Raw genomic sequence first — 23,281 nt, forward strand, 5'->3', positions numbered from 1 at the left:
GAACTTCTTCCGGATGTTTAGACGGAATTTCTCTTGAATTAATTTCATCCCATTGGTTCTGGTCCGTCCCTTTGGGAGAACAACTTTGCTCCATCCTCTACATGGCAGCCTTTTAAATACTTGAAGATGATTATCAGATCCCCTCTCAGTCGCCTCCTCTCCAGGCTAGACCAAGCTCCCCCAACCTTTCTTCAGACATCTTGGTCTCCAAACCCCTCGCCATCTTTGTTGCCCTCCTCTGGACACGCTCCAGTTTGTCAACATCCCTCTTCAACTGGGGTGCCCAAAACTGAACACAGGACTCCAAGCGAGGCCGAACCAGAGCAGACTACAGCGGTACCATCACCTCCTGTGATCTGGACACGATACTTCGTTTATACAGCCCAAAATCCCATTTGCCTTTATGGCCACCAAGTCACACTTTGTACATCAAAGCGCATCTGTGCTTCACATCCACTCACAAAAGGTAATCTTAAAGGCGCATTATCTTTGCTTACTCACCTCCACTCGGTATTTGCTTAGAATGGGTCTGATGTTTGACGGAACTGGGTAGATCTGGCTGACATCTGGAGGATCCACAGGGGGGAGATTTTCAGGATCTGAGTCAGAAATCTGTAAAATGAAATCATTTCCATCCTTGATCATTACGGCTTAATGAAAGAAGGTCTGAGACCCAGAAAGTCTTCAACGATTCCAGCAAGTCTACCACACCTCCGTTGTGTCCTAGAAAGATGTGCTAAACTAGCTAAGCTCTAAACCACTTCTGCCAGAACAGTGGTGCTGAAGCTAGATCTAAAAATAGAGAAATTGGTGGAGAAAAAAATCAGCAAAGGATGGCCAATACCCTTCAGGGTTGTTGTAAGGAAGATGACTGAGGTTATCTATGAGGAATGCTTCACAGAAATTGGAGATCAGGGCAGGGAAACAGAGTTCTGCAAAATTACACACAATATAAAAAGTTGGGGGAAATATAGGGTGTGAAAATAAATACTTCTAAGCCCCTTTGCCTGTCTAGCAAGACTAGCTGCCTCCTTTTTTGTTGTTACGTGTTTGTAAAGGACGAGGTTGGCTGAGGAGTACAGAGAAACTGGTTGGGTTGAGAAGGGATATGGAAAATGGATATTTATCGTATGTGGTGTAGCCAGAAGATCTGCAGACTGTCTGGCATCCAGGCAAGGGAGGTTGGAGGTGGCTTCCCATTGGCTCCTCTGTATCATGACCCATAATGCTCCTTGGAGGAACCACCCAAGTAACCTGCTCCTAAAGGCAACACAGATTCTGCTCCTCTGAGTAGAGGTTTGCACTCCGAGGAAACACAAGTCCAGATTCATTATGGAGCTTCTATAACCATATGGCTACAGAAATATGATAAAATGCTGTGAGATTGCATAAAGACCCGTCAGAGTAATAATATAATCACCACTCACACCGGAAAGCGCATCTAAAGTACTTTGCCATTATAAAGTTAAAATTATGGCTCGCAGGAAAGGTTAAGGAATTGAACGGCACTCTTGAGGGACCCGTAATCTTTGAATTTTTGTTTTTTTGTCCAGTGGATACCATCTGGTTCCTTACTGAGTTATATAAGCCTAACGGGAGCTTTTCAAAGCATTTGGAACAGGCAAGACTATCTTTCGTACCTTTCTGGAACACAGAAATGTCTAAAAATATCACAGTGCTGTGGCAATATGGAGAGCATTGATAATTCAGTATTTAAGTGGCAGCAGATCATATTATTCACAGGAGAACTGTTGGGAAAAATCTCGATGCAGTAAGTGAGTTAGAGAGAGCAAAAACTGCTTCTTGGGCTACTGCCAAAACCTATAGTAGATGCTAGTTATAATTAGAATAACATATAAGCATGCATCTTTATTACTTGAAATGGAATTGCACCATCATAATTTGAGGATATGTAGACAAAATTTGGAACCCCAAAGAATGTTTTAGATTTATTTTAAAATTTTAGCATACCAGGAGCGTGTGTATATGATTCGTTTTCTTGAAACAGCAGTTACAAGACGTCACAAACTGCTTTCAAGAGTCCTTTCGATTTCAAAATATCATTTTGAGAGTCACTGTGCATTAGTGGCTACCGTGGGACCCAGGCATCCTTGGTGCGAATCTACCATGGAAGCAACCCTGACCTGGATATCCCATGCCAGCCTGATCTCATCGGATCTCAGAAGCTAAGCAGGGTCAACCCTGGTTAGTATTTGAATGCGAAACCTTCAAGGAATACCAGGGTTGTGACATGGAGGCAGCCAATGGCAAACCATCTCTGAATGCCCCTTGCCAACAAAACCCTGCAACTCACTGTAAATCAGCTGCAAACTTGACAGTGAAAACAACCCAACTCAACATGGAAGCTTGCTGGGTGACCATCCTATGGCTCTTTAGGTCCTAAACACAAACTAGGGAGATCCAGGTTCTAATTCTTGCTTTTGGGATAACCTTAAGCAGTCGCTCACTCGCAGCCCACAGACAATGTGAGCCCACACCAGGATGACCCAGGCAAACTCAATTTTTCAGGTCTCGTAAGTTAAGTAGGGTAGGCCCCGGGTAGTATTTGGATGGGAGACCACCAAGGAAGTCCAGGATCACTAGATGGACATAGGCAATGGCAAAAACCCCTTCTGAATGTCTCTTGCCTTGAAATCCCCATACAGTTGCCATAAGTTGGCTGCAATTTGATTACAATTAAAAAATAAAAATAAAGGGGCATATATGCTGCTCTAGACATCTGGGACAATGAGTGGGATAAAAATGCAGCTGGCATGTATTTTCCCAAGGCGCTGAAGTCTCTGAATCTCATGCCTTGAGTATCTCATAAAATTAGGCCAACATTTACATAAACAGAGCCTTCTTGGTGTTGGTACCACTTTATGATATTCCCTACCCAAAGTGTGACACCAGGGTGCCTTGCTTGCCATTTTTCTGACCCCGGCCGTGAGTCAACTTTTGGTTCTTTTTGTACGGTATCTTCAAATCATATTGTATGTCTAAGCGTGACCTGGAAGGGGCAGTTATTTGATTTCCCTAATTCAGCTAGTTTTCAATGGAATGGTGACATTAACTAGACCACACGGCAAAATGTTTCTAGTCTAGTCAATTTAATACCTTTGCCTTTTTTTCCCCCTCTGAAGACTGAGCATGGATGGAAATGTGCCCACTCTATTAACAAAATTTAAGATATGCTGATTGAGGAGCATGCTGACAGAGACACTAGGCTGGAGCCTTGTACTTTGGTGGACTTCCTCATGAGTAAGCAAGGCTGTTTGCCACTTCTCCAGCAGGTGGGGATTACCTACAACTAATTCTATTGAATGGCATGCATCAAGAACATCGACAAAACACTATGAGGAGCCAAAGTAGCGGCTTATCTTCCCTTCTTCCACTAAAACATTCCATTGTGTGAATGAATGTGAATCTTGCTGCTCAGCATTGTTGTTTTTTTTTTAATCCCATGGACAAAGAAGCAATGCTCAGCTCACCTGCAGCAGCTCAAACGCAGCCAGGAGGTCTCCTCCAGAAAGGTTCCCGCAGTACACTGGGTGATAACAAAGTTTTGGTGGTTCATATTTCTTGCCAGCCAGTGTCACAACAGGGGAGGCCACGGTAGAGCCAATATATTCTGATTTTCCCTGGAATTTTAAAAACCAAAACAGCATCATTGAGTTGAATGGTCTCACTGGGTGTCATCCCCAAACCATCCTGATCATCAGAACTTCTAATACACAGAAAGGCTATACAGGGATGCAGGGTTTTAATGACAAAGGGACATAGGACTACAGTTGATCTTCAGTGAGGTCTGCATGTGATATAATCCTGGTCACAAAGGGATGGAAGAAAAGCACGAGTGCACAGAAATAGGGAACGGAGCCCTTGAAAGAGCCAGGAACAGGTAAAGCAGGGGTAGCCAACCTGTGGCTCTCCGGATGTTCATGGACTACAAACAAGACTACATGGCCTTGGGGGGGAAAGTGAAGGACTTGGGAAACAAGGTTGTGTTTTCATTGGTTCCACACATGTTTTGCTGCCTCTAGTGGTTGATTCGATATCACACAACTTTATTTCCAGCTTATCTTCCTGCAATTTAAATCTGCAGGGAGGTAAACTGGAAATAAAGCTGTTTGTTATCAAATCGGCCACTAAAGGGGGCAAAATACATGCAGGATTTTAATTTTGAGCTTTGCAAATTCAATATTGCCCTGAAAAGGAAGGTCTAGGCTAGTCTGACCTTGGTGAGATCTGTGAAGGTTTATCCCTGGTATTTGGATGAGAGACTACCAAGGAAGCAAGGGGATTGCTACACAATCTCTTGCCTTGAAATCCTTACAGGTTTGCCATAAATCATCTGTGACCCCATGGCAGAACAAAACCTGAGTCCAGTGGCTCCTTTAAGACCCACAGAATATTATCCATTTATTTGTTGGTCTGAAAGTTGCAACTGGGCTCAAGTTCAGTTTACTGCATATAGCCAATAGCTGTTGTAAGCCTTACAATCAGCAACTTTAAAACTGTGCAGACTACACACATGGAAATCATTAATACCTAATAACTGTACCTGGACAAGTCAGATAACACTATGCTTGGCAACCCTGTCCCTTTTTTTTCTTGCAGCTAAAGCAGATAAGGCTACTTTGTAGACAATATGAGTGTCTGCATCTGTCAACAACATGCATAGTATTTCTTCCTCTGTATGCCCGCTACACATATCAAGCACCTCTCCCAAAAATTCAGATCTTGGCCCTTGACCGATGGGACAATGAAGCACATTACGAATTACATCTTCTACAGCTGGTTCTCTACAGAGACATGTCCGTAAATCTACTGATAACCGGGCATATCTACCTTCCAGATAGCCTGTTGGCCAGTTAACTGGAGTCAAACTTTGATATATAGTATAGCAGCACATTATTATTAGTTAACGGTAATTTAACATTTCTTAAAAGGGAAGGAAAGGGAAGAATCATTACCACTGCATCGTCATCGTATAGCTCCACAACGACCACTGGGGGGAATTCGGCGATTTCTTTCCCATCTCCATGAAGCAAAATGTTATTAAACAATAGCATTTGGTTCCAGGTCGGAGACAGAGTCTGTTGAATGATCTGTTGGGGGAGGAAGCAGTGAATTGTGTGATGAACACCAATGGAATACACGAGACAGTTTTACTCTTTTCACAGGCAAAGTGTCAAACTACCCACGTCTTCAAAGCACCTGCCGGGTTGCAAGGTGGGGGCATGGAACAGAGTTGTGGCAATGAAAAGAGGAGTTAACACTTCCCCGAACCTCTACATCAGGGGTAGTCAACCTGTGGTCCTCCAGATGTTCATGGACTATAATTCCCATGAGCCCCTGCCAGCAAATGCTGGCAGGGTTTCATGGGAATTGTAGTCCATGAACATCTGGGGGACCACAGGTTGACTATCCCTGCTCTACATTGCTGCTCTCCAAAGAGACTCTTTGTTTTATAAGGTTTATAAGGATAAAGTTTATAAGTACCCTTTGGATGATTGCATCCATTGGTTTCAACAGAACCTGAGCATATTTAATTAATATTTATACTCAGTCTTTCTGCCCCATGAGGACCCCAAGTGGCTGATATCCTTCTACTATTCTCCATTTTATCCTCACAACAGGGTGTGTGAGCCTGTGACGAGCCAAAGCTCATCCAGCCAACTTTTGTGGTGTACTGGGGATTTGAACCTGGATCCCCCAAATCCGAGGCCAGAGCTCTAACCACTCTGCCACTCTGCTTTGCCAGGGTCTCTCTGGATTCCACAGTTTTATGCTAAGAAACACGGACTCACACAGCTGATTATTGGTCACTCCTTCCAAGAATATCAGTGCTGAAGCTGAATTGGTTCAGATCAGGCCCCTGGTGCATAAACCTACAAGCAACCCCTTCTCCCTCCTCCCCAACCCTCACCGTTTGATTTCTATCCTTACCTTTGTGGTCTGGCAGTGTGAAACGAACGTGACTTTGGCAAAGGGATCCGAAAGTCCACTGTTATCAGCTGCTATAAGCCCCCTGGCCTGATACATGTGAGCTCTCAACTGGAACAAATTCTTGCCTGGGGAAAAAGAGCAGTGAAAAATCCTTTAGAACAGGGGTAGTCAACCTGCGGTCCTCCAGATGTGCATGGACTACAATTCCTATGAGCCCCTGCCAGCGTTTGCTGGCAGGGGCTCATGGGAATTGTAGTCCATGAACATCTGGAGGACCACAGGTTGACTACTCCTGCTTTAGAATAGATTCATAGGATTTATCAGTGTGTGTGTGTGTGTGTCTTTGTGTGTGTGTGTGTGTGTAGGGGTAACCCAAGTCATCTAAACTGCGACAATATAAAGGAATCAGAGAGTTCTCTTTCAGTTCTCTGGTTCTGCTGTGAACCAATCCATGCAAAAATTGAAGGCAAGAATCAGATTCATAACCCTAGAATAGGTTTCCAGCAATAATTCCACTGCAAATTAATCTTAGGCTTGTATGTTTAAGAATAAGCCCCACTGGTCACTCCAAAGTGCGTGCAGCTCTCTTTTGACAGGAGAGCAGATTCCCACGGCTGGTTCAGCGGGTGGGCAATCAGGGAGAGAAAGAAAACCTTCGCCCAGACTGAGTGGTGGCTGCTTCCAGCAAATGCTCAACAATTAAGTTCTCCCTGCCTAGTGCTGGCCTAGTGTTGGTCAGCACTGCAAGGAGGGGAGGCAAGAAGGAACATTTTGGTGAGCTGGGGAGGCCACAAAATCTCTCCCTGCCCTGTTTAGAGACATTTGAATCTCAGGTTTATCCAGACACTCTAAGGCTGGCTTTGTCAGCCAGGATTTCACGAAATCTTGTGGCTTCTTGATAGCTCTGGAAGGGTCTCCCAAATGGGTGCAAGTTTTATTGGGTGATACGCCCATCCCTTTGCTGAAGAAGCAGACTTAACTAGTATAGACACCTTACAGCTATCCTTACACCCAGAATGAAAACGTGTCTTACTTTTGTAGACCAGACTGACAGGCGGAGGGGCACCGTGGTGTCCTGCGCTCGCTGCGGAAGGTGTCTCTGTTTCGTATCCGAGAGGTAAGTTGTCCAGAATAGTGTGGGAGTATTTCGTGGAACCCAGCCACAGATAAACGTCAACTTTCCCGTGGACATTCCAGCCAGAGGGCCGTTTTCCTGGCAACTGTTGGAGCGAAAAGGTGAGCCCCAAAAGAACGAGGTCAGAGAGGACATGATGTTTTTGTATCCTTCCTCCAACATGGCGTACAAGATGGAGATACCAACAAGGAAGGCCAGGGTTGCTACGCAGAGGGAGGCACTTCAGTTTGTCTCTTGCCCCAAAATCCCTACAAGGTCACCTTAAGTCTGCTGCGACTTGACGGCAAAACAAAGGGATTTGAACCCAGCTCTTCCCATTCTGAGCTCACAATCCTTCCGTGAGCTTCTTGACACTGTGTATCTACATGGGCACCTCTGTTTTTATAGCAGGAGAAATGAGCAAGAGTCCTGGGGCACCTTAAAGATTAACAAAATTTGGGGCAGGGAATGAATTTTTGTGAGCTCATTTCTTCCAACTCATAAACGTTCATATCTGCCGCACGTTTTATTAGTCTTTAAGTTGCTACTGGACACTTGCTGTTTTCTACGACAGCTTCGTGTAGTGGTTAAGACCAGTGGCTTCTAATCTGGCAAGCTGGGTTTGTTTCCCCACCCCTCTACGTGCAGTCAGCTGGGTGACCTTGGGCTTGTCACAGCCCTGATAGAGCTGTTCTCACAGAGCAATTCTGTCAGAACTCTCTCAGCCCTAACTACCTCTCAGGGTGTATGTTGTGGGGAGAGGAAGGGAAGATGATTGTAAGCTGCCTTGAGACTCCTACTATTAGAGGAAAGCAGGGTATAAGAACCAACTCTTCTTCTCATAGAATCATAGGGTTGGAAGGGACCTCTCGGGTCATCTATTCCAACCCTCTGCACCATGCAGGACACCCACAACCCTATGTGGGAAAATAAGCTCTGGAACCCATGTCCTGCTCAGGCATTTTAACCACTCCACCTGTTTCCAGTTTAAACAGTTAAACATTTAAACCCCATCAAGCCCTCTATCTGGGCGTTTGCACAGGATTTAAAAATAGCTTGGCAGTACTGTTGCCTAATTTTGTTAATGATCTCTTGAAACGCAATCACCTACCCAGCGAGGCCAATCTCCTGCTGATTCGTAGCTGAATTCTAAGAGGAGTCATTTTTTCTTTTCTCTTTTGCATACATTTCAGTTTCAAAGGAACTTGGATAAAAATGCAATGCGGCAAAAACTTATGACAGGGCTCTCTGACTTACTTTCAAGAAATGGGTTTTAATCTTCCCACAGTGGTGGCCCCTCTGGTCGTTCACGGGGGAATACAGCACATCCTTGGCAGGGATTCTCGCGTACGCAACTCTTTTGTTGTTGCTGAGCATCCAAATGAACACATCAGGCACAGTATGTTGAGGCTTCAGAAAGAAAGACACGTGCTTTGAGCATTACAGCTGGATTTTCTGAGCAGCAAGATTTTTTAAAAGAAATTCTGAACTAACAAGAGCTCAGGGGTTTTTTGGGGGGGGGGGTTTTGCAGGAAGGCCACAAGGGAGAAAAGCCAGGCAGAGGAAGTACCAGAAATTATCCACTTTCCATTTAGGTCATCCATGTAGAATAGTGATCCACAACCCCTGGTCTGCGGACCGGGATCAGTCCGTAGATCAGTCGGTACCAGGCCGTGGCTCTGTCTAAGAAATTAGGTGCTTCAGCCCACTAACGTTGACCCAGCTTTGCAGAAGATTTTGCACACCCACAAAAAGGAGTTAGTTACCTCATCTACTAAAAAGCGAATCTTTTCAATAAAGCCCTCTGTCTCACGCATCATCTCATCGAGGAGAATCTTCTTCTTTTGCTGCTGAATGATCCCTTTGGCGTCCTTGGCCATCGCTTCCTAGAGTGACCAAGAGGCAATAAATAAAACTTCCCGCATGTTGTACGCATTTCATGCTGTCTAGTGAGACATACCGGAAGAGCCAGCCAGAAGAATATGGGGCGGGCAAACTGTGGCTCTCCAGTTGTCCATGGATGAAGATGATCTGGGGCCTGGGGACCGAGCCCTAGGAGGAAAGGAGGAGGGACTTGGGAATGCCCAGCCTGGAGAAGAGGAGGCTGAGAGGGGACATGATGGCTCTCCTGAAGTATCTGAGAGGTTGTCACTTGGAGGAGGGGCAGGGAAAGCTTCCTGTTGGCGGTAGAGGAGAAGACCCACAGCAATGGCTTTAAACTATGTGTAGAATGGTACCAGCTAGATATCAAGGAATGGGAGGGGGAGTTCACAATCAGAGTATTTTAGCAGTGGAATCAGCTGCCTAAGTAGGTAGTAAGCTCTCCCTCACTAGAGGTCTTCAAGCAGCAACTGGATAGGTACTTCTCATGGATGCTTTAGGCTGATCCTGCATTGAGCAGGGAGTTAGGCTCGATAGCCTGTGTGGCCCCTTCCAACTCTATGATTCAATAACCATGAGCCCCTGCCAGCATGGTACTTGCAGGAGCTCATGGTAATCACAGTACATGGACATCTGGAGAGCCAGAGTTTGGCCACCCCTGCTGTAGGGTTTTCAAGGCAATAGACAAACAGAGGTGGTTTGCCATTGCCTGTCCCTGCATGGCAGTCCTGCACTTCCTTTGTGGTCTCCCATCCAAGTATTCGCCAGGGCTGACCCTGCTTAGCTTCCAAGCTAGTCTGGACCATCTAGGTCAGGGCAGAGGAAGATCAACAAGATGTCTTTCAAGGAAGTGATCTGCCATGATCTGTTTTCTCATTAACTCCTGAGAAATATATGAGGTCTCTCAGATCACAACTGGACAATCACAACTATGGAACAGAACAGGTTTTCTTGTTACTGAAAGTAAATGAATGGGACATCCATCATTTCATAGGTCCAAGATGCTCTGATATTTCAAATCTGGAAGTGCCAACAGGGCAGGAGTGACGCTGCCCATGGAGTCATTATACCTTGGGAAAGATTGCAGGGCAGCTCACAGTGGGAAATTTTGAAATGATCCCCTTTGGATAAAATCAGAGTGTCTACCATATTACATTTCTGCAGATACTTTTCTGTAATATCCCTGTATATTACAAAGCCTCCAGCAGTGACAAGTATATCTCACACAGTAAGGCAACTGAATAAAGTGCCTTCATAACACATCTTGGCCAGGCTCAAAGAAATATCGTTCACTTACCAGTTCTTGCTTACATAACGTAAGCCTCTTTTTATCCAAAGCTGTCCGATTCATCAGTTTGGGCTTCTTTTCGGCATTAGAAATGAAGGCCCTGAGATGAAAATGCAGAAGCAATTTGGGGAGTCAGGAAGAGATAATATCTTCCTAACGATGGGTAATAATTCTTCTGCAAGGAGTACATCTACACAGTACAGTAAATGAGTCAAAAAAACACCTCTAAGGGCATGCATCCATAACATAAAAATAGAGGTATCTCTGACAATTGCAAAGAAACGCAATTGGTACGATAATGTTTCGAATGGAAATTAAATAGTTCAGGGAGAGACGTGGCTGTTTTGCATTTTACCCTCTGCTCATGATAGAGATTTAAGATGTTGGAGGCCTCTGCACACACTGACCTTGTGCATTTCTTCCATTTTATAATTGCAAGAGGTGTCACTGATTATTTTAAACTGCATATTATGTTCCTCGGACAATTTCAGCAGCCTAGCATGGAAACCCCTAACAAATTACTGCAGGTCAAGGAACGGAAATGGAACGGAAATTATTTCATTGTGTGAGGCTGGTGGAAGCAAAACCGTGGACCCTCTAACGGTGCCAACAAAACACCAACAAATACTCTTCAAGTATTTAAAAGGGTGCCATATCGAGGATGGAGCAGAGTTGTTCTCTCTTGCCCCGGAGGGATGGACCAGAACCAATGGGAAGAAATTAGTTCAGAAGAAATTCCATCTAAACATCCGGAAGAAGTTCCTGACAGAGCAGTTTCTCAGTGGAACAGGCTTCCTCGGGAGGTGGTGGGTTCTCCATCTTTGGAGATTTTTAAACAGAGGCTGGAGAGCCATCTGACGGAGAGGCAGATTCTGTGAAGGCTCAAGGGGGTGGCAGGTTACAGTAGGTGAATGATAGGGATGTGAGTGTCCTGCATAGTGTAGGGAGTTGGACTAGATGACCCAGGAGGTCCCTTCCAACTCTATTATTCTATGATTCTATCAAGCAAGCTGCCATTTTAGCTGCTTACACACCCATCCTGTTGCCAGCTGTAGGGTTGCCAGATCTGGATTGGGAAATTCCTGGACAAGAGGGTGGGGTTTGGGACAGGGAGGGGCCTCAGTGGAGTGCAATGCTATGGAGTCCATCCTCAAAAGCAGCCATTTTCTCCGGGGAAACTGATCTCTGTAATTCCAGGAGTTCTCCAGATGCAACCCAGAGGTTGTGTAATCATGGCTCTAAAACTCTAGTAAATAATACCTCCAAAAGTGCAAAATAGTAACTTACAAAGCATCATAAAGACAATCATCAGTAGTAACCATATAACACTGCAAATCTGCATACAATAATGCAGCAAGTGTAATAAGTTTGGAGGAATAATTTACTGTAATTTTAGAGTCACGATTACACAGCCCCTTTTTCCCTGGTTTTGTCCATGTACTGTGTACTCCAGATTTTGTTTGTTTGTTGTTCTACCAGGAGGTTGGCAACCCTATCTGCAGCCCACATATAAAATCAGGACCAGTGTAAGCATGTTGTAAAGTAGGGCAGCTGCCAGGACCCCATGCTTTAACACACACACTCACTTCCTTGTTCCTACCTATACACATAGCCTTTGGGAAAAGAGCTGCATGCAGTGGTGCACACAAGCTAAGGGGATAACACAGAGACAGGTGGGAGGATACGGGTGGGGGAGAAGAAGGAGAGTGTGGAAGTAGAAGAAGGGAGAGCCCCCCTGGCATCTCTCTGCCTGAACCCCCTCAAAATCGGGCCCTGTATATTATTCCACCACCTGCTTATCTAATACAGGGATCTCCAATCTTTTTGAACCCATGGGCCTCTTCAGAATTCTGACACAGTATGGGTAAACCCAGAAAATGGCTGCCACAAATCTATTGCCTCTGGATGCAAAGCCAGACACAAAATGGCTATCGCAGCGGACGTTCAGTGGCACAGTGAAGGTCCTTGTGTTTTTGGCAGCAGCTGTGCAAGCAATCAAATCTTCAAGGTCCATTCAGAAGCCTTCTTGGGCAAATAATCCAGACAGCCCCACCCCTTTTCTCAGCACACTTGGGCATGAGGAAAGGTGCCAGTAGGGGACCTTTGGTCTGATACAGGCTTTCTCAATGAGGGTTTAATGGAACCCTAGGGTTTTTTGATGGGTTTCCTGAATTGGTGGGAGTTAATTAATTTTAATACATTTTTCAAAATTGTTATGACCACATATGGTCATGTTGACCGCCCCCCAAAATGGCCAATTATGGGCCTGGAGGGGGTGGGAACGGGAGGGTCCTTGGGAGGGCATGTACCCAGATATGCTTCCCAACCATATTATGCACAATTGAACCATATATGGAGGTTCACGATTGAACCATATTTGGGGGTTCACAAAGCCTGAAGAATGTTCTAGGTGTTTCTCAATGGTAAAAAAGTTCATAGAATCATAGAATCCTAGAGTTGGAAGGGGCCATACAGGCCATCTAGTCCAACCCCCTGCTCAGTGCAGGATCAGCCCAAAGCATCCTAAAGCAAGGCTGGTTGAGAAAGGCTGGTCTAGTAGACGGTGTTCTTACCGGCTTTGGTTGACAAAATCATCTAGAGTGGACCTCATTTTCTCTTCTGACGCGAGCTCAGAAACCTTGATCAGATCTTTTACTTCTTCTAAACCTTCTTCCTAAGAAGAAAAATCAATCACGCAAATGACATAAAATGTCACTAAAGGCAGAGGTGCCTGAAATTGCAACAGTTAATAGCGGGGGAAAGCTAATCAGTATGAGTGGTAAACAGTAATTGGTACCAACGCGTGGCCTTTATGATTCATTTTCAACTGAGAAGAGAAGGTACTAGTTCCTTAGTCCGTTCTAGAGTCTAACAACTCATTTTAATTAACTGGGAAGATGCCAGGCGGAAACGTATCCACTGCTAATTGGGAAACAATCTATATCTTTTTGCCCTCATTTTTGACAGGGGCCAAATTTTGAAATGCATAAGGTTATGCACATTGGCATTGCCCACAGATTCACTCCCACGCAGGCTAAGAAAAGTTCAAGGCTCCATAATTTCCCCAGTGTGAGCAGCAGTAACAGCAGAAGTCTCCCATTACTGATCCAAATAATATGTGAGATAACCCCTTAAATGAAGTCACCAGAGGAGCATCCCAGCATGAATGACGGCAACAACTAATTCCCATTGAAGAAGAAGAAGACAAGCTGTTTTTTTGTACACTTTTTACTACTTGAAGGAATCTCAAAGCAGCTTGAAATCGCCTATTTTTCCTCTCCCCACTGCAGACACCCTATGAGAGAGCTCTGTCACTGGCCCAAGGTCACCCAGTTAGCTGCACGGGGAGGAGGAGGAGGAGTGGAGACTCAAACTTGGTTCTCCAAATCAGAGGCCACCATGACACCAAACCCACTCCATAATAAATAACTAAATAAATAATACATGGAAAACCGATTGTCATATCTTCATTCAGACTGAAAGTTCCTTGGGTAACCTTGGGCCAGGCAGTCATTCACTCTCTCCCCTCACCCCCATCCTAATCTACCTTACAGGGTTGTTGTGGGAGAATGAACCATGTACAGCAATCTCAGCATCTTGGAGAAGGGCGCAGCAGGGCTAAACATGCAATAGATAAAGAGAGCAGAAACTAAATGGGCCATTTTATTCACACGTTAGGCTGTTAAATGGGGCATTTTATTCACACAGGCCTAGCAACTGGTTTTGTGAGGCCAGGGTCTGAAAGACACATTTGTGTGCATGTGTGTGTGTGTGCGTGTGTGAGTTCATCAGACTTACCAGCAGATCGGCCAATTTGTTGAGGACATTAGAAAAATATAACCGGAAGGTCTGGTCACCCCAAAAACTCTTGATATAGACACAGGGCTTCTTCTCGTCGTAGGGCAAATAGTTATAGTTTCTGTGGAGAAAGGTAAGATGCTGTCAGTAGGCAGGACTTCCTGGGTGAGAGGTGAAAGGATAGCCATCTTCAAGGACTTGAAGGGCTGACACATACAGGATGGAGAAAAGTTATTTTCTGTTGCCCCAAAGGGACGGACCAGAACCAGTGCGTTGAAATTAATTCAAAAGAATTTTCGTCTAAGCATCCGGAAGAAATTCCTGACAGAGCGGTTTCTCAGTGGAACAGGCTTCCTCAGGAGGTGGTGGGTTCTCCTTCTTTGGAAGTTTTTAAGCAGAGACTAGATAGCCATCTGAAAGAAATGCTGATTCCTTGAACTTAGGCAGATTGTGAGTGGGCAGGCAGAACGGATTGTGATTGGCTCTTGTGGCCCTTTCTTGCTGAGCCAGGGAATTGCCAATTGCTACTTTGGGGTCAAGAGGCTAATTTCTTCCAGGCCGAACTGGCCAGGGATTCTGTTTTTTTTGGGGGGGGGGAATAATCTGGGCATGGAATTGGGGTCACAGTGGGTGGGCAGGCAGTTGCGAATTTCCTGCATTCTTCAGGGAGTTGGACTAGATGACCCTGGCGGTCCCTTCCAGCTCTATGATTCTAGGAGCTTCTAAAAGGAGACAATGTGCCTATGAATGAGGTCGTCCGTCTTTCCCATTCTGAGCAAAGGCTTTGATCCCTCCTGCTCTTGAGCTCCCACCTTTAATCTGGTTCCTTTTCCCATTTTCCAGGCTTCCAAAACAACATCGGTTGCTTTTGCCATTACGATAGATTCAGGTGGCTTGCTGTATTGGTTTGAAGTAGCAGAACAGTCTGATTTCTGCAGCACCTTTAAGACCACAAATGTTTGCTTCTGGATACATTTTCACGTGCATACATACTTCTTTAGAACTGAACAGCATTTGTTTGGTTTTTTTTAAAATTGGCAAGCTAATTTTATTAAGCTGTTTCAGGATTGCCTCAGCTACAAATGGCAGATATTATTCTATCCCTTGTTTCTCTCTGCCTTTTTAACGTATGCAGAAATTCCTTGTTTTGCACTTTTCCCTCTCTTCTTTTTTCTAGCCACTATCTGCAAAAATCAAATTCTCTGCACGATGGGAGGCACCAGCTTTGGCTGGAGGCTGTATGTCACACACCACATCCCATGCTTATGGCCTGCGGTTTTCATTCTATGGCCTGTCCCATCAGGAAGCAGTTTCCGAAGGCCGTTTTCCTTTGTTGCTGGCAGCCAGCATGTTTCTCCACCTGTTAAACTGCTTGACTTCCATGCTTCTAGTTTCTTACCCTCTCCCTTGATTAATTAAACTGCGCTAGGCACATCAGCACACCGTTTTTAAGTGCCGCCCATAAAATTACTTGGAGGCAGTTTGCAAATGGAAGATGCAGAGCTTGGCTGTATTAGTTTCAAGTGGGCAGTTGTGTTGGCCTGCAGTACACAAACAGGATGCTAAAAAAAACCTTGGACCAGCCCTGGGTGGATGTCCATACCTAGTAAATATGGTCTTATGGATCACCATACTGAAAAGGTTGGGAAAGAACCACTAGTCTTCTCCATTGACTGTCAGTCGCTGTCCAAGGTACCAAGCAGATGTCTTTCACCCTGCCTACTACTTGGTCCTTTCAACTGGAGAAGCTGAGTATCGAACCTGGGACCTTCTGCCTGCAAAGCAGAGTCTATCAATGAGCCATGGTTCTTTCTTCATCAGACCATGAATATATGTGAATTCAATGGATGGTTGATGAATGCACTACCCCTCATCAAGATATAGGCCAGGGGTCCCCAACAAGGTGCCCATGAATGCTAAGCAACTGCCACCACAACACAAGGATATTCACTGTGGCAGCCATTTTGTGTCTGGCTCCTTCTCCTGTGACAGAATTCCAAACATGTTCATAGGCTGAAAATGTTGGGGATCCCCTGATACAGGCCAAAAATATGAGCAAGGAAACACTGACACTACCCCTCCTTAGGGACACCTGCTCATCATAGAAAGAATCCTGGTTCCAAAGATGCAGAACAAAGGCAGAGTATAAACTCCAAAAACTCCACCTGTTTCCTTCGGTGACCAGTGGCTTCTCGGGGTGTGTGGTAGATACAAGTGGCATTGCAATGTCATGTGAAGCTTCTCCTGAACCTTCATGCAGTAATGGGGCACTTTCTTCCTCTTCTCCTTCATGGCCCTTCTTCTTGCTTCCACCTCCTGGCGACACTCCATCAATTACATTGCCAAAATTCCCTGAAGGTACAAAAAACAGACTTATAAGGACCTAAGAAGATCCCAGTTGGATCAGACCAATAGTCCACTTAGTTCAGCATCCTGTCTTACACAGTGGTTAACCGGTTCCTATGGAGGTCCTATAACAGGGCATAGAGACTGAGGCCTACCCCTGATTGCCTCCTGACTGGATTCAGAGGTTTAGTGACTTTCGATGTAGAGGTTTCTCTCAGTTACCAGGACTAGTAGCCATTGATAGACTTATTCATGAATCTATCTAATCCCCTTTTAAAGCTGTTTATTCCTGTGACGGTGGTGGTAGCTACAAGAATAGTTTCAAGAGGGGATTGGAGAACACATGGAACAGAGGTCAATGGGTGGCTATTAGCCAAAAGGTACATAGGCAACACTATGTCTGGGGCACTGCCACTCTGTAGTCTTGGTGCTTAGGGGGCAACAGGAGACGGCCTTCTTGAGTTCTGGCCTTGCTGGTGGACCTCCTGGTCACACCTGGATTTTGGTCACCGAGTGATACAAAGTGTTGGACTAGATGGGCCATTGGACTGATCCAACATGGCTTCTCTTATGTTCTTAAGTTTGTTTCAGCTCTGTTTCAGATTACTGCACATTTTCAAATGTCTTTACTCCCAAACGTATCGTATTGTGTATTCGACGGACCAGCCATTGATCCCACTGACTTATGCAGTATAATTCCATGAGAAAAGGACATTCTAAATCAGTGGTCCCCAACCTTTTTATCACTGGGGACCGGTCAACACTTGACAATTTTACCCAGGCCCGGGGGAGGGGTAGTCTTTTGCCAAGGGAGGTCGCTGCCGCCTGAGCCCCTGCTCCACTTGCTTTCCTGCTGGTGCCCCAGACTTCCCACCACCGGCTGGGGGGCGCTGGCAGCAGCAGCTGTGCAGTGCCACCCCAAAGGGGAGCTCCAGCCATGGCAGCTGCCAGAGAGCACCAAAGGTGAGCCGGCGGCAGAGTGGCAGGGCAGCCCCCAAGGCAGCAGCCGGGGAGGAGGATGAGGAGGAGCTGCGGCCCAGTACCGACTGATCCATGGACCGGGACAGGTCCCCGGACCGGGGGTTGGGGACCACTGTTCTAAATAACATAAATAAAATAAAATACCATCTGTTTTCATCATCAGGGGAAAAAAAACAGTTTTACCTTCCTTAATAACTTTCCCCCCCTTCCCAATACCGTGTTGGCTTTGACACAAAAACAACAGCCCATACAAAACTTTCGCGCTGGCAACGAACACCCATGGATGCCGAATGTTCGTTACATAGCCATCCTCACTTAATTAAAGTAAATTAGGCACTCTTGTTTATTGCCCTGTAAAAATGAGCTCTACAGAAGTGCAGCAAGGAAACCAAACGAGAAAGGACATCATTTGAAATTTTAACCTCATAATACACACTGCGTCTCTCAGCTCACTAGCACAATGGAAGCAGCATTAGACAGCTTCAAGGGACGGACATCCCATTTCCCACAACAGCTAAACATTGCTTTTATAATGATGGGGAAAATGTAATTTTTCCTGCAAGAGATGCACTTCCTAGTAAAATCTCCTGTAACTATGAAAGTACCCTCTGTATTTATTACTCCGAAAATGATTGCCTAGAAATGTTTTAGTAACAAAATGGGAGGTTGGATCTCACAGGCCCATTCTGCAATTGTCCCAGCAGAAGGCACCTTTCTCCATAGCAAGCTCTTCTGAGTGCTAAGAGTCTGGAGACAGCTCCTTCCACCAGAGGGAAGTGCCTCTCCTGGCAGAACAGATTTCTTGGATCCAACCCAGGAACTAGAACTATAAAATTGACTGGAAGGTATGTAGCACAGTCCCTCCCTAATTCCGATTAAAGCCCAGGGAGTTTTCAGTGAGGTATGACCTGGAGTGGAAAGTAATTGGAAGCTAGTTTGTCAGGCCCGTGTTCAAGGCTCACTCCCAGGTCGCATTGCCCTCCACCACACCAAGCATCAGTGACAGAATTTTTTAAAAAGCTGCTGAAGTTGGCTGCATTACTATATCACTTTCAAAGGGAAAAAAACATGGAAGTGTCATAGAGTAGCTCTAGGAATAGCCAGAAGCTCTATGGCATTGGTCCCAGCCTTTTTTGAGCCTGCAGACAATTTTGGAACAATGACGTAGCATGGTGGGCATAGCCACAAAATGGCTGCTGCAGGAGGCGGAGTCAGCCATAAAATGGCTGTCCAAGCTTAATTTCAGTCACAGAGTGAATATTCTTAGGCTGTGGTGGCAGCTGTGGTTAAATCTGCACAGCCAATCAAATCTCCAAAGGCCAATCAGAAGCCTTACTGGGCCAAACCCCTACCTGGAACTGCCCACTTTCTAAAAATATTTGGTGAGCACCAACAAAGGTGCTGGCAGGTGCCATAGTACCCACAGGCACCAGGTTAGGGAGTCGTGCTCTATGGTTTTAAAATACAGTTTCTGGCAATTCCTAGAGCTACCCTCCCATGCCTCCAATACTTCTGCCTGTTGCCAGCCTGGCATTCTTCCTGGAATCATATGGCTCTCTTTCAACAAGTTCTATGAATAGGGTGACTTCTGCAGGGTTGGGAGAGATATTTGCTTTAAAAATGAGCTAAGACTCTCAGCTTTGCTGGGTACTTGGAATAGCCAAACAAGGCTCCTCGATGTACCTATTGAAAGATGCCCCCATCTCACAGCCACTGTCCAAACTATCCTGGAAATTGGCCATGACGAGTCTGTTATACAGAGATAATGACCCTTCAGGATCCACCTTTCAACTCTGCCCACACCCAAGAGAAGTTTTATATATAGAACCATGTATGTTCTTGATTCTGCAAATACACAAATAAGGCTCCTAGGAATTCAGCCTCTCCCAAGTCCGTGCTTAAATAAATATTAGACATCGCCTCTGTTTGTCTATGGGGCCTTTCCTTCGATACACAGCTCCTTGAAAAGGAACACCCAGACTATTCCATGAACACAGAGAATCTTAATGCAGGGCTGCTGTTTTGGATCTATGCCAGAAGAACAATATTATTTGGGCAGGACAATAATATTTGGTGGGGGAGATGATGCCATTCTGTAATGAGACATTGGATTTTATTTCCCCAGAACACCTCCTTCATCTGGGAGACCAAATTAATGTTGACTGCATGCCAATATGTCATGTTTTATATCACTGTGCAGGCAAAACACTCAGAGTTGCTTCCTTGTCTAACAACTAAATAACACCATTAATTTGTCTATTACTTGGTTTAGTGGTTAGGAGTGTGGACTTCTAATCTGGCAAGCCGGGTTTGATTCTGTGCTCCCCCACATGCAGCCAGCTGGGTGACCTTGGGCTCTCCACAGCACTGTTAAAGCTGTTCTGATTGAGCAGTAATATCAGGGCTCTCTCAGCCTCACCTCCCTCACAGGGTGTCTGTTGTGGGGAGAGGAAAGGGAAGGCGAATGTAAGCCACTTTGAGACTCCTTTGGGTAGAAAAAAGCAGCATATAAGAACCAACTCTTCTTCTTCTACTTTGCATTGAAAGGACACACCTTGACCCATCCTGCACACATTAGATAATGCTCTTTCAATGTTCTTTTGCAGCTGGATTTTCCTGTGCAGAATAGGAAATACTTCTAAAGTGCATTGAAAGTGCATTAGCCAAGGTGCGCAGAGTGAGTCATTGACACAGAAAGACTAGAGCATTTGTTGTTAAGCATATGTTAGAAGAGCCTTGCTGGATCAGACCAGTGGTCCACTAGTTCAGCATCTTATCTCCCACAGTGGCCAACTGCTTCCTCTGGAGGGCCAAAAACAGTGCATAGAGGCCGAGGCTTTCCCTTAACGTTGCCTCCTGGCTCTGGGATTCAGAGGCTGAGTGCCTCTGAACATGGAGGTTTTCCTTAGCTACCATGGCAAATAGCTACTGATAGACCTATCCTCCATGTATATGGCAAATCCCCCTTTAGAACCATCTGTGCCTAGATATCACTACATCCTTTCACAAAGCTTTCACAAAACTTTGAAGAGACAGCAGCTGCACCACACATGTAAAACTTATGGTGGCTGCACTTCGGTATCTGATTTCTCCTCAGAGTTCCTCAGTGGGTTAATAACATTCATACATGGCCTACATAGTGCAAGAGAGACAAAGGCACACCAGTCCCCAGTAACAAAATTGGACCAAAGCAAGATGGGCAAGTTGGAAATCGGTGATAACTATTTCTACATCACACCATTCATCTAAAAATTGCCTGCACGGATTTTTCTTATTTTCCTCAAATTCTTTAAACAGTCCTCAAAATACCAATAGCAAGACCCTCCGAATTCAATTCATATTTCACTTTAAGTGAAACTTGATGGCATAATACTGATGAATTTAGCTAATATTACAGAAACATTTTTCCCACTCACAGAGGGAGTTATTATCCTACAGAGGTTCCGCTTGAACAGAGCACACCAAGTTGATCATGAATTTTGATCTAGGTACAATCTATTGGTATTCTTTGATGCTGGATAACTTTAATTGTCACTGAATATGTGATATAACGGGTACATTTATCATGGTAAAACCCTACCCTCCTTGATCCCAATCTCCTACCCTTGAGAAACAGAGGAGCAAGAGGGAAAAATGACCAGGAAATGCCACCATAGTGATAGTCTAGGGAATTCCAATATATTCCAACATATTCTAAGTACCATTTACATTTTAAATTTTTTGTTTTTCAAGTTCAAGGCTCATGCTATATTGTCCCAATGTTTGTGTTGATTTATCTTTGCTGCACAGCATGTTTTTTTTAATGTTTAGACACTGATTTTGTTGGAGGTACCAATACATCCGCTTAATTTTATTGATAATTTACGTTTTTTTATTCCTGTGAGTGGTTGTGTAGGTCCCCTGCTTCGCCAGGGGGCCTATAACGCCATTAAGATGGCCCTGCATATATGACTGCAAAGGAATGACACACACTCACCAACCGAAACTTCGAAGCTTATCGGTTTATCTCCAACCTTTCTGTCAATCATTGTGGCTTCGAAAAATGCCCCAAACAGGAGAAAGTCCTCAAATGTTTCCTCATGGATCTGGCAGGGGGGGGGTGGAATGAGGAGAACAGAACAGATTTATAGTACTTACTACAATCGATGATGACAGGTAATTTCTGAAATTATCTTAAGAAGAAAGGAGCCGTGTTGATTTTAGTTAATGTTCTCACATTTCTAAGCGACATGCAGTCTGTTGCTTCTTTGAAATGACCAGAGCTTGCTGTAGCCGTGAGAAACGTATTTTGCCCACAGCCACTTCAGTCAACGTTAGGCTTAATTTGCTACCATAATATTGGGCCATTGAAACAATCAGAAACTAATATCTGCGACAGCGTCTAAACCAGGCCTTCCCTAAACACAGGAGCTCATTCTGCAAATTAGTTCCACATTTGGCATCAAGATACCAACATTTTAATATTTACCTCAGGTGGCACATCAAATGGCTCCACTTCCACATCAGTTGAGTTCGTTTTATCTGCAGCAGGTGATTTGCCATCTTCCGCTCCTTTTTCTTTCTCTTTCCCTGTCCCTTTAGAGCCTTTTGCATCCTTCTCCTTGGAAGACGGCTTTAGTTCCTTGATGATCTTTGAAAACTTCGACTCGTGGGCTCCTCCGGAGAGGATCTCTACAGCAAGCTCAATGAGGAGCCGTCCCCTAAAAGAGACACCTTCCCCGTATCCTTCATTGAGTTCCTGGTGATCGTCCATCAGGCTGTGGTTTCTGGGCGAGCCATAGAGATTGATCCAAGCAGGCCCAAAAGTAGGCAAGAACCCTGGGGGGAAATACATACCACATGAATCTTGGTCCATCATGGTCAGTATTGCCTACTCAGACTGACGGGCTCTCCAGGGTCTCAGACAGAGGTCTTTCACATCACCTACTCCCTGGTCCTTGGAACAGGAGATGTCAGGGATTAAACCTCGTACCTTCTACATGCCAAGCAGAGGCTCCACCACAGAACTACAAATGAATGTGTACAGTACAGGAAGGATTTTCCTACTTGCAAGTCAATTTACTTGAAATTAAGCAGAGCAGCCTGCCACTTGAAATGTCCTAGACATTTAGACAAGCAGATTTAAATCTTGGGAGTTTACAGGACATCGTTGCCTGCCATATGGGGTAATTGTGAAGGCTGCAGCAGGAATCTTGGGCACTTCTTTAACGAATTCCCAGCTCCTCTTTATACATTTCACAGGCCTTCCAAAAGGTTCTCGTACTTGGGTTTTGAGAGGCCTCAGTGTAGGTTTGTAGGAAGTGAGGCCCAGAGAACTTCCAGAATCACAACTTATATCCAGATTAGTGAGTTAGTTCCCCTGGAGAAAAAGGCTGTTTTGGAGGGTGGATTCTATGGCATTACTCCCTTCTGAAGTCCCTTTCCTCCCCATGTTCTACCTTCAGATCTCCAGGAATTTCCTAACTTGAAGGAACCATCCAAGGAAAGAGCATTCAGAAAGTTCGTCCTCATGCAATATACATTATTGATAGCTCAGGCTTTGGTAAACCAACACATGCACTGCTCCGTACCTTTATCACCATCCTGTTCATTTGAGATTTTCTTCAGATCTATGAAGTGGGTAGCTAAGGCCACATCGTTCATGCTCCCTTCATCCCACACCTGGATTTTGACCCTTCGGCACAGTGGTGGGAACATCTCCTTAAAGACGACCTGCTCATGCCACACAGGGTCAGCACAGTTCTTCTGCACCGTTGTCCGTCCCTGAAATGAAAGACCAGATGGAATTGGAGACCTTTGTCCTCATCAGTTGTATCCTGTTGCCTCTGAGGGTCGGATCAGAACCAAGGTGTTGAAATTAATTCAAAAGGATTTTTGGCTAAACTTCCTGAAGTTCACGCAGTCTGTGAATTTAGGCAGAT

General features: G+C 45.0%; 1 protein-coding gene across 2 annotated transcripts in view; it reads right to left on the reverse strand.

Annotated features, from left to right (window-relative positions):
- FER1L6 (fer-1 like family member 6) overlaps positions 1-23,281 on the reverse strand; it is an 85,303-nt gene that overhangs the window by 29,577 nt on the left and 32,445 nt on the right. For both annotated transcript variants that reach the window (XM_077351552.1, XM_077351551.1), the window contains exons 10-23: positions 22,931-23,123; positions 21,829-22,178; positions 21,337-21,445; positions 16,199-16,385; positions 14,034-14,154; positions 12,809-12,909; positions 10,245-10,335; positions 8,833-8,952; positions 8,324-8,476; positions 6,986-7,172; positions 5,953-6,077; positions 4,977-5,111; positions 3,492-3,641; positions 502-612 (exon numbers count right to left, since the gene is read on the reverse strand). In XM_077351552.1, the coding sequence (XP_077207667.1) occupies positions 502-612; positions 3,492-3,641; positions 4,977-5,111; positions 5,953-6,077; positions 6,986-7,172; positions 8,324-8,476; positions 8,833-8,952; positions 10,245-10,335; positions 12,809-12,909; positions 14,034-14,154; positions 16,199-16,385; positions 21,337-21,445; positions 21,829-22,178; positions 22,931-23,123 (2,133 nt within the window). The remainder of the gene's footprint in view (positions 1-501; positions 613-3,491; positions 3,642-4,976; positions 5,112-5,952; positions 6,078-6,985; positions 7,173-8,323; positions 8,477-8,832; positions 8,953-10,244; positions 10,336-12,808; positions 12,910-14,033; positions 14,155-16,198; positions 16,386-21,336; positions 21,446-21,828; positions 22,179-22,930; positions 23,124-23,281) is intronic.

The sequence above is a fragment of the Paroedura picta genome, chromosome 9, assembly GCF_049243985.1.
Source record: "Paroedura picta isolate Pp20150507F chromosome 9, Ppicta_v3.0, whole genome shotgun sequence".
Lineage (NCBI taxonomy): Eukaryota > Metazoa > Chordata > Lepidosauria > Squamata > Gekkonidae > Paroedura > Paroedura picta.